The following is an 11303-nucleotide window of genomic DNA, read 5'->3' as shown; positions in this document are numbered from 1 at the left end:
TAGGCACCCGTGCATATGTCCTAGCGCGAGCGTTGTCATAGTTACAGATAATATTTTAGTGCACATCTGTTAAATGCTTGACTCAGCTTTACTATTGTCTTGGGGTAGTTGCAAACCCATTGCATGCCGACAGCAATTCCGACTTACGTGTTAAATATTGAGATCCAAGCCGATTTAAATTCCCTCAAACGACTGCCCCTTAACGTCACATGGTAGACGAATGACTTTTGAAACGTAAATGTTGTGGGGTAATAACTTCTAACTGTAATTGTCGCGCTCTGTGGCGGAATTTTCAAGGTTTATATATACGTCTTTTGAAGTTGAAAAGGTACGTTATTTCTTTTTTCTTTTAGTGAAAGTACAATGGATTCATTCGGCTATATTAATGATTACGATATCGATCCTATTTATCTACGTAAAGATAATAATGCTTAAGTTGTACAATGACAAACATTTTACTTTCGATAGGTATTGTTTTGCATTTTAGACAATTCCTTCATACGTAAGTAATGATGCGGTTACCAATTATATGACATCCCAAACCGTGCTTAAATGTGATGCCAAATCTTTTCTTGGTCTGGCTGCATGTAAAAGAAAGTACTCTGATTGGCTATTTAGAGGCTGCGTTTTGACAGACCCATTCTGATATATTTTCCAAAATTACAGAAAAAAGTCTGTTGTAAAAATATTTTATGTGATTGGTCAAAAATAGAAATTAGGGGGGGAAATGCCAAAATGTGGCAGCCTGTGAAATAGAGTTTTGGAATAGGCCACGGTAACGGCTGTCAACACCTACTACAAAGAGGGGATGTCATGTTTTTTGTTTTTACAAAGAAAACGCTACTTTATACATAGTTCCCGTGTTGATATGGAAATGCTTTCTCAACCATAACGGTACCAGTTTCTGCAGAAGCCCTGTTATCTAAAAACCAAACCGCTTCCAATACCAAGCTCCATTGCAATGAATTAACAGTACATCCGTTTGGTTCAACCAGTTAGCCAAAAGACATGCACTTATGAAAATCATAACCGGCACACAGATCAGTAGAAATGGTCGGATACAGATTGGTCCTCAACACAAAAACTGTTGTCGACCCCGCTGTAGTCCAAGCATTTATTTTGAGCCTGGACAAAAACACTTTTTTAAAGCTCCCAGTTGTAACAACGATTGCACTACATAGTATACTCCAAAAGTATGGGCTACGTTAGGAAATATGTTTACTTTAAGGAATGTATGAAATTACATAGCGATGAGGTTTCCATGCTAGGGTTTTAATATAAGCTGTTTTGTTGACATGTTTCCCCAGTATATTTGTTTGTGAATTACGTTGAGTGTTTAGCTTAAGAAAAAGGGAACTATGTGCCTACGGACACATGCATGGCTCAAGACTGAGCTGTTCTCTTAGTGGTTCTTACTCAATATTAAAACTAGTCCTTTTCCTGTTATTTCGTACAAAGATAAGGTACTTATCTCAGAAAATAGTTCCCCTTTTAAACATCGTTAGCCTAAAACGCATGACATGACACACATTTCGAACCTGCACGACAACATAATACTCTGTACTTATCTTGTACCTATTTTCCAACAACCTTATTGTTTAGATTATATTCTATTTGATTTTCTATTTATTCCCTCATAGGGCGTCTCCAGGATTTATACACTCCTGAGATATGAAAACCTCTGGACGTACTCTTTGGGTCCATCCCTTCTGATTCGCGGTGTCTCGTCTCTCACCATGACCCGAGCGGGCCTGGCCAACGAGTGAGACGGCCATGTCCGATCCCACCCTGTTCCGAGCCACCAGAGTATACTGCAGAAGCGTATCTAGTGATATGGAGGAGTCTGACACCAAGACCCAAGGTGGAGATGTCCCCGTGAGAGTGAATTCTGACAGGAGGGGTTCTGACTGGGAAAGCACCACTTTGCTGGATAAGACCAAATACTTTTTCCAGACTTGCGATGTGGAGGGCAAAAGCTTCATCACTCGCACTGATATGAGGGTTAGATGGATTTATTTTTATTTATGTCATATGTAGATGTTGTCTGTAACATTAATGTTTAATTGATTATTTATTCTCAGCCAGTTGCACACACTAAAGGAAATTAGCTGATTTTTCTCAGTTGATATCCGGGTCAAGGTGATATGCTACAGTGAGGTTGGTGTGTGTGTGTGTGTGTGTGTGTGTGTGTGTGTGTGTGTGTGTACAGTGTGCGAGGGCGTTGTGCGGCGTTTGAAGTGCTTTGTGTTGTGGCTCTCTGCTGTACCGTGTTGATCATTCACGGGCTATTCATTTATGTGTGTCTCTTTTGTCAAGAACCTCTCCATCCACTCACTTAAGCAGCCACTCAGTAGTAGACTTTTGGTCACTATATTTATGAATGCTTGATTACAAATACACACACACACACACGCTTCGCCAATGAGCAGTTTTTAATGAGCAAGATGAGCCCTTAACCAAGACAACTACTGTTGGTTGATGTATTGTTATTGGGGATGATGTTTAATGGATTTAAAGGTGTAGATATTGATAACATGTAATCATTATCCATTTATAATCTATTAATTAAAACAATTAATATAAAGTGCTTTAGAGAAGAATTTAAACCCCTTCACTTTCTCACGATTTAGTTGTATTATAGACTGAATCTACAGTTGCATTTATTTATTTATCTTTTTCCTCAATGATTCCCTCCCAACAATTAGTTTCACTTTTTGATTAATTTTGCGCAGTCCTCTGTGGGTCTTGCAGAATGCTCTTTACACTGTGACCAACAAATTACATTGGATGTGGTGGTTCCCGCAGTCTTCGAGGACTTCACCGACGATTTAAAATGTTTGAATCCTTTACAATATATGATGATGTAATATTTAAGATGATTGCATGTGTGTGTTTGCGTGTTTGTGTGTACGCGTTCCTTAGAGGCTCCACAGAGAGCTGCCTCTTACTGCTGAGGAACTAGAGAACGTCTTTGACTCCCTGGACACCGACCAGAATGGTTACCTAACCCTAGAGGAGTTCTCAACAGGATTCAGTCTGTTCCCTATTTTATGGTTTTCTTTCTAAATAACTTTTTTTTATTCAATGCCATATGACATTATTAATCCCACATCTTCTTTCCATCTGACTGTTGTGTATTGGGAGGACTCTAGTGAGGGGAAAACATTCAAGACTCCTATCTGGCTGAATTTTCTCACCCAGGTAAGGGGAGGTTGTAAAGGGCAGGTTGTGCTCTGTATAAAATGCACTGTGAAATCCGACCTTGTAACAATCACCATTGGTCTAGTTTCTCAGAAACTAAACGCTCCCTGATTTGTGATTCAAACTCAGATGTTTCTAATTCATGTACGTGTTCCTTCCACTTCCTTGTCTGACCCAGGTCAGTTCCTGCACAGCCTGAGAATCTCTGTGACAGAGGAGTCTTCCCCCACCCTCCCCAACCCATGGAAGCCCTCGGATGCCCTATACCAGACTCAGTGGGATGAGAGGTTGACTGGAGGGGTGGAGGATGATGAGGAGAAACACTTCTGTATGCTGCTGGAGAGCCTAGGAGCCAGCAATGTGTTTGAGGAGTGGGTGGACTTAATCCCATCACCTAGTATTACATTATGTAGTACTACTGTATATTACAATACAATATGCGCAGTATCACAATGTTGAATATGATGTATTAATTCCCCCCTAGATTTTTCTCTGTTTTGAGGCTGTTGCCGAACTAGATCATAACTGTGTAGGTTTTCAAGTGTGTCCTTAGAGATGGGGGTCACGATTCAATCGTCATGGCAACAGCAGGTTCATTACACAGAACTGCTTAGGAGCCACCTCTGTGGTTTTTGCTCAGTGGGTGTCTGTGTAACAAAGAGTGGGGCCTGTCTGTGTTTACTCCTGACTACAACCGTGCTGTCGGTGATTACAGTGGTGTGAGGTAGCTGAGGGAAACGAAGGGATTTAATTTGACTGGTCCCTATGGACTTGTACGATATATTTTACCCTCTCTGTATCTTTGTCTCTCTCTTCCAGTCCAGGTGAGGTGCGCAGCCTGTGGGCCCAGCTGAGGAGGGATGAACCTCACCTCCTGTCCAACTTTGAGGAATTCTTGGCCAGAGTGACTTTCCAGATCAAAGACGCTAAAGAGGAGAGGAAGGAAATGGAAAGTGCCCTCCTGAGGTTGGATGAAATACATTTTTTAGGGCATTTTCTACCCTTTGTAAATTACCTATTTGGTAGTCTCTGCTGATGTGTAGGCTAGTGTCCTGGACACAGATAAAGATTAGTACCTAAAAGCATTGTCAAGTTAAAGGAAAAACCCTAATGTGGGTTTAGCAGACTGGGCCTTTGGTGTTTAGGCGTTGGTATGTTGTCCAGTATGTATGGATGTTCACTTCACTGTGATAGTAGACTGAAACCACAGTCATCCAAACCACACTACTAACAGCTGGCAGCCTTGTCCATGAACTGTATTTCTTCCCTTTCTCTATTGCAGCTTGTTAAAGACTGAATGCTTCTCAAGTCGAACAGCAGTCATTGATTAAAAGGATTCAGTTGTTGTATGGTCAGGCTACAGCTGTGTTGAAACTCACATGGTCGAGGTCTATAGATGTCACTGTACAAAAGTCTGGTACTTAAAACATAATTGATCATGGAGAATTTCATCCTGTTGAGTAGATCCATTTCACAACATGAATTTCAAGTGTGTGTGTGTACTGTGTGTGTGTGTGTGTGTGTGTGTGTGTGTGTGTGTGTGTGTGTGCGTTTTCTCCAGTGAACTACTACAGAGTCCAGACAAAATGTCCCGACTCCTGAAACCTGCCTGTGGCATGTGCTGACATGTGTTTAGATTTCTGCCTTGTGGCTGTGGTCATGGGGCTTTGTCTGGGTTTAACATAATGCTCTATAGAATGCATCACTTATCCCTCTCAAATGACTACTGAGCTCAGGGATCATATGCTGTAATTCTCAAAGGGAAACTTTGACAGAAGGTCCAGAAATGTAACAATGCATTGATTCCAAGCCTGAAGAACTTGCATTGTAGGCAGTGAGATAATGTATTGTGCTTTCCTGAATGAATGTGGCCAATACTACCTTCATGCTGCTACAGCCTCTGTGTTGTGTGTGTTTAGGAACACATGCCAATTGATTGTTGCAGAATGAAAAGCACAGTGTTTTTCCATCTACACAAATATATGCACAACAACAGATGGGGAAACCATTGCAGTAAACAGCTTTAACAAGAGTTGCTCTGAACTCTGGCACTTCTGAACGGTATATGGTTCTGTATCTGTGTTTTGTACGTATCGAATACATTATCCCCCACCCATACAGGAAAACAGCCATACACGACAGTGAGATCCGCCGTCTGTATGAAGAAATGGAGCAGCAGATCAAAAATGAGAAGGACACTCTTCTTCTAAAGGTATGCCCTTCTCTCAGACTTCTTGGCTTAACACAAAACTCCACGCGCATCTACACTCGATAAACAATAACGTTTTTTACTGTGTTGTGTCCATATGGTTTCAGTGCTCCTAATTGGCTGCTCCCTTCTCTTCTCTGGTGTCCTCCAGGACTCGGAGCGTCTGCAGTCTCGCAGTCATGACCTGGAGCACCAGCTGTCCAGCAAGGAGAGGGAGCTGGAGCAGCTCTTCCAGAAACAGAAGAAGGTGAGGGACTGAGGACCTTCCTCTCCTGACGTCCACCATCGACCTCCAGCATACTGAGTCCTTCTATTTCCAGTCATTTTTAATCCGAGGCACTTACAGTCAGAAAATGATTATTTCAATTAGACAGTTTTCTTTTAGTCCTTGTGGGGTGTTTTTTTCCTACATATTTTTTTTTTTCTCTCAAATGGTTGAGCATTTTTCTCCCCGGACTATTTTGTGAAGTCTAATTTGTACTTATGGCCTGGCCCCATTTCAACAAGCCCCTGTAGACCTGTGAGAGTCGGATCCCATCATGTGTCCTCTCAAAGCTTTTCGTCACAGGGCTCACTTAAGTACTCCCCATAAGTACTCGCCAGTACCTCGCTCGGTGGAGAATGCATTCATCAGCTAACATTTAAGTAGCAGGCGCCCGCTCGACCCGCCACGAGAAGTAGCTAGAGCGCTGTGAGGCAAAGCAACATGCCGAGTGCACTGCTACACGTTAGACCCCAGGATTGCCGGTATGACACAACCCTGATTTGAACTCCTGGTTGCTCCTCGTGTCTTGAACTCCTCGTCGCTCCTTGTGTCTTATACTCCTGGCCACTCATCTCCTTTTGAATTCCTGGCCACTGAATTCCTGTGTTTTCAGGGCCGACAAATCACGAGCAGGTGACCTAAAGATGTGGCTAAGATATGAAGTCATACTTTAATGTCCCACAGGGAAATGTGCTTCGAAAACAAAGTGGTTATGTCTATTGACGTGGCCCCTGTCATGTCATCCCATTCTCGTGCTGACCCCCAGTTGGAGCTCCAGTGCCGTGACCTGAGCTGCGAGCAGCAGGAGAGTCGAGTGGAGAATGTGAAGCTGAAGATGACCAACGAGGAGTTGAGCAGAGAGCTGGAGAGCACCTGCCAGGAACTTTCCTTAGCCCAGGAACAACTGGCAATGCTGCAGGACCAGGCTGCACGCCTAAAGCAGGAGAAAGAGATGTTAGTGCAACACACTACAACACACACACACACACACAAGCAAAGTGAGGACAGCAAAAAGCAATCAATTTAACAGTAAAATAACTTGAGTATTAACTTTTTATTCAACGTTCTTACGCTCATAGGGATTTCACTCGTAACTCAGTTCAAATTTGCTCAGTTATCTTTCTCTTTGTCTCAGGGAAATGTACCACATCACTGAGGGACTGCAGAGAGAGAAACAGAGTCTAATGAAACAACTAGATCTTCTACGGTAGTTAATCACGCACGCAGGCCCACGCACAAACACGCGCAAATGACGACAAATGCATGCTGTGCGGATGTCGTACACTAAATCAACCACTTCTGTCTCCTCTCATCCTGGGAATATCGATCCAGGGAGATGAACAAACATTTGAAAGACGAGCGAGACGTGTGCTCTGCTGTGGTGAGTCCTTGGTGGGTGAATGGTGGCGTGGTTAATCAGCGACAGTATTCTGGAATTACTTTACCAATGTGTGCCTTTGTGATGACGTCACTTTTTATTTCCATATTGTGTATTCTAGTCTAATGCATTTCACAGCATCCAGCTCGATTTTACTATCCTTTACTTGGGCAATTTGGCATGAGGTGATGTGCCGTCCTGTAACAAAAAGCATGTAGACCTTTTGGCTGTTCTTAAGTACAACACAACACAGAATAATTGGATGTAGAACTTAGTTGTGGTGTTTTGGCCATATGCCACAGTTGAATCACTCAGTTTGTATCAAATGACTCTCCGCTGTTTGTTCCCAGAATCCAAAGAATTCTCTCAAAAAGAAGCAAAAGCAGAGAGCAGACCTGGCGAATGTGTTCAGGGACACAGGTCAACAACCGATTAAAAGGTGAGGTCATTTCCTTCACACGTTCTCTGAGCATAATCAAGTAGTTTAATCATGTGTGTTCGTGTATTAGAGGGACATTATTTAATGTCTGTTAATATTGAGTTAAAGAGGAAAAATGGAGGATGTGAAAAGTGTTGTTGAGTCCGACACCCCATGGCGGTCAGTTTAATCAAATGTACTTTTCAGCATCGGAAGTGTATTTGCCTTTTCATATATTAACAATATATTAAAAATGGAGATGCTTCTCCGCTGCTTTTAAAAATTCACCTGCAGCCCCTAGTATCAATCTGAGTTTTGTAATCATAAAGGTCTGTAATGAGACACTAATGTAAAATTGACTTAATTGGGTGGGACTCAGAAACACTTTTTCTCTGTTTCTTCCTCCTCTGTCTCCAAAGAGCTTCACAGCTGAGTGGAGTTTCCTATGAGTTCCTTGATGCACTGCCCATAGAGCACCTTCAAATCTCCTTTGTCTCCTCACCATCCTCTACCTCCTCACCCTCCATGTCTAGCGAGGATGACACTGGCAACTCCTGTCCCGCGCGCTCGCCGACGGGCAACTACGGCCTCGCCAACGGCTACAACGACTCTACCGCCCCATCCCCGAATCAAGTGGCCGACGCTCCGGAGCAGGCCGAAGTGGAGGCGCAGGACGAAGTGGAGACGCAGGGCGTGAGGGGGGTGAGGGTGTGGGAGAGGATCTCCAAGTTTGAGTCAGGGAATTTGCTCACGCCCACCCAGAGACAAAGACCAAGGGAGAGAGGCAGAGAGTGGGAAATGGGAGAGCATACGGAGAAGGGGAAGTCAGAAACGGGGGGCGACGGTCTGGACGCTCCCCCAGACGGTTGGCCTCTCCGTCGGGTTATCTCTATCGAAGAGGACCACCTCCCCCACCTGCTCCAGGGAGGGCCCCAGCCCCTGATGCACCAGCTCAGTGAGGAAGATGAGGATGATGGAGGTGACGAAGAGGACAGTCTGGAGGATACACGCCTACTCGCCCCTGTTCCTGTAGCTTTACCGGTCACCACGACGATGTCCCCCCCGAAACACAAATGTCGTTTCAGCAGAATCAGAAATGCCCCTTCCTTTGCTCGAGGACCGCCTGTTGGCAAGGAGAGTCAACATGTAAGTAACGTTCTGTTGATGTGTCGCATATCGATTCACTTTGAGTTTGAGTCGAGTCCAAAGCAGCAACCCTGGTTTAGTGGTGAACCTGCTCAAGGAAGGAAACGGCGTCAGCGAGCGCATCTGTAATAACTCTGTTCAGCAGTACGGCATGTCTTCTGAATAGAAAATAAATAGGATTTTGGTCGAACTCTTCCTCTGCCGACCCTTCCAGAGAGTAAAAGAGGGGGACGTGCTCGCCCCTGACCGGCTGTTTAAGGTGGTGATGGTGGGCAACTCCAGCGTGGGCAAGACCTCCCTTCTGCGCTGCTTCTGTGACGGTCATACCCATGCCCCCACCACTGCCACTGTGGGTGAGAACCCCCTACTCACTAATTATTGTGTGTGTGTCTGTGTGTCCAGGCGATGGGAAGGGACAAAGCGGTATCACATGAAAAGGCTTGTGAAGTCACACCTGTCTCAGAACCCTGGCTGGTACATGTTGTTCCCACTGCAGATTAAGTCACGTCTAATTTATTTAATGCTCCTCTCAATTCTCCTCTAAATCCTTCTCGGTTCTGGACCTCATTCACTTCTTTGATAGTGAGTCTGTAGTAAAAGTTGAATTACTGAAGCAAGACAAGCGGCTAAACTAGGCCCTCTAGTGTTCAGTTATTCATTTGACTTCAAAGGTCTGTCATGAATTAGACATGACAAACTGTGGAGCCAATTAAATTGAGTTCTTTCAGTAAAAACACATTTTGCCAAATGAGGTGCCAGAAAACTAGTCAATATGCGTTACAGTGTATCTGAGGGTGCCGTAAAACGTTCGTCTTTGTCCTGTGTTAACCAGTCTGAGTGCTACTTCTGATAGGTATTGACTACAGTGTGAAGACTCTACAGCTGGACAACACCCAGGTAGCCATGCAGCTGTGGGACACGGCCGGACAGGAGAGGTGACTCACCACTGACAAGTGCAAATATGATTTAACCAATCCTTTACATAAGGCAGCATAGCCCAGTGACATTGAATCCCTGGCAGGGGTAAAACACGGCCCGGGTGCCGGTATGATAGTGTAAAATGTCTTTTGGATCAGCCTGTTAGGAGCAGGTGGCCATGTTGGTATGAGGGCCAGATTTGATATTTAACAAGGACATATTACTCTTGCGAGTAAGTGCAATGCAATCTAGTCACTGCAGAGGGAGGACACCTGGTTAACATTGCACCTGAAAGACAGAACTCTACAGGTCCCCCGTCTCTGCTCTGGGTCCTTGGGATCTTCTACTCAGACCAGGGGAAAGACTGCCTTCTCCTGGCCCCGTTCAACAACATTTCCATTAGCATTTGGACTCAGAGCCAAGTCAGCAGTGTATACTTCCCGTTTGTGTGGTTATGTGACATCATGTTGGATGCAGGTACCGCAGCATCACCCAGCAGTTCTTCAGGAGGGCGGACGGCGTGGTGGTCATGTATGACGTCACGGTGCTACCCAGCTTCAAGGCTGTGCGACCCTGGCTCTTTAATGTCAAGGTCAGCCCGTGTTTTGACATTTAAAGAAAAGACATGACAAAATATTTCATCATCACCTCCTCTGAGTAAATATTTGATGGTATGGCATGACTGTCTGAATGTTCTGAACAGGACCCCGACCTTTCACTGACCCCCCAATCTTTGCTTTCCCAGGAGGCAGCGGGCGAGGGCGTTCCCATCCTGCTCCTGGGCAATAAGACTGATGCGATGTCCAAGAGGGAGGTGCCGCTCAAAGACGCAGAGAACCTGGCCCGTGTGAGTTGTCCTGCTCTCCATGGTCATACACATATAGACGAGAGCTCAGGCAGTTTCTCGTTTGGCAGACATAGGTCTTCTAGCTCGGTGACAATCAGAGTGACCTGAGTCTCTGCTTCGTTGTAGGACACTGGTGTGATATTCTACGAGGTCAGCGCCTACACTGGCTACAATGTAACCGAGGCCTTGGTCCATCTGGCCAGGTGAGGAACGCCTCATGGTTATGTTCATCTCCCAGCGATGAGAGGGAATAGGTTGGAATTTTGTATTGACGCCATTCCCGCTATGGGGGAGGGACGGCCTGGGGGGGGGGGGGGGGGGGGGGGGCTTTAGGGGTGAGGGTGGGCCTTGATTTTCGACTAAGTGTGAAATCTGTCTGTGTTCAGAGTGCTGAAGGACCAGGAGGACAGGGTGAGAGACACTGTTGTCTTGCTGGAGGACCACCCTGGGAAAAAGAAAGCGTGCTGCAAGTGAAGACAGACATTCGACTAATGGAGCCAAATTCTAACTCTGTGAGCATTTGTCAATGAGTGTCTTGAATTAGGACGTTGAGATTTTGGATCATGATTAGCGCTGGTCTAGATTACTCCACTTTCATTTAAAAAAATGTCTTTATTGTTCTATGGATTGCCTGAACCTTTCTGAGAAACAGGGTTTTGTTGTCAATTTAGGGTTCTTAGTATATATTGTATACATTATTTGAAATATGTATCAGTCATTTGATTATATACAAGCGTTATTGTCGAATTTTGTGATTTCGTGTTTTTATTAAAAGCACACTCTTACGGCCCTATATAATCTATACATAAATAATTGTTTGGTTAAATAGATGTTAACTGGTCATTTTAAACCACGTCAACACAACGTAATAATAAGGTTTTAGACTATACATTTTTAGGTTTTAATAAATTGAATGAGAAT

General features: G+C 44.4%; 1 protein-coding gene across 4 annotated transcripts; it reads left to right on the top strand.

Moving 5' to 3' along the window:
- Positions 1-21: 21 nt before the first annotated feature.
- Positions 22-11139, top strand: cracr2ab (calcium release activated channel regulator 2Ab). 4 transcript variants are annotated; one of them, XM_020043044.3, is made up of 18 exons: positions 27-328; positions 1641-2001; positions 2923-3034; positions 3380-3572; positions 4021-4167; positions 5323-5413; positions 5562-5657; positions 6442-6629; positions 6811-6882; positions 7008-7056; positions 7404-7492; positions 8005-8617; positions 8832-8970; positions 9471-9552; positions 10013-10127; positions 10281-10382; positions 10509-10585; positions 10769-11139. In XM_020043044.3, exons 2-18 carry the CDS (start codon positions 1774-1776, stop codon positions 10854-10856), a joined length of 2481 nt encoding a protein of 826 aa, XP_019898603.3. In that variant the 5' UTR covers positions 27-328; positions 1641-1773; the 3' UTR covers positions 10857-11139. The 4 variants fall into 4 exon arrangements, 3 of the variants coding, with proteins under 3 accessions (XP_019898603.3, XP_019898601.3, XP_019898604.3); XM_020043042.3 differs by having other exon boundaries at positions 7891-8617; XM_020043045.3 differs by lacking the exons at positions 27-328; positions 1641-2001 and having other exon boundaries at positions 2942-3201; positions 7891-8617.
- Positions 11140-11303: the final 164 nt, after the last annotated feature.

The sequence above is a fragment of the Esox lucius genome, chromosome 23, assembly GCF_011004845.1.
Source record: "Esox lucius isolate fEsoLuc1 chromosome 23, fEsoLuc1.pri, whole genome shotgun sequence".
NCBI lineage: Eukaryota > Metazoa > Chordata > Actinopteri > Esociformes > Esocidae > Esox > Esox lucius.
This window is presented reverse-complemented; position numbering and strand designations above follow the sequence as displayed.

Bases quoted from the DNA above. Each gene is read 5' to 3' on its own strand.
- cracr2ab (XM_020043042.3), top strand. From the start codon at position 1,774: ATGTCCGATCCCACCCTGTTCCGAGCCACCAGAGTATACTGCAGAAGC. The intron at 7,493-7,890 runs GTGAGGTCATTT...CTGTCTCCAAAG, and splicing joins GGTCAACAACCGATTAAAAG to AGCTTCACAGCTGAGTGGAG. The intron at 8,618-8,831 runs GTAAGTAACGTT...CGACCCTTCCAG, and splicing joins TTGGCAAGGAGAGTCAACAT to AGAGTAAAAGAGGGGGACGT.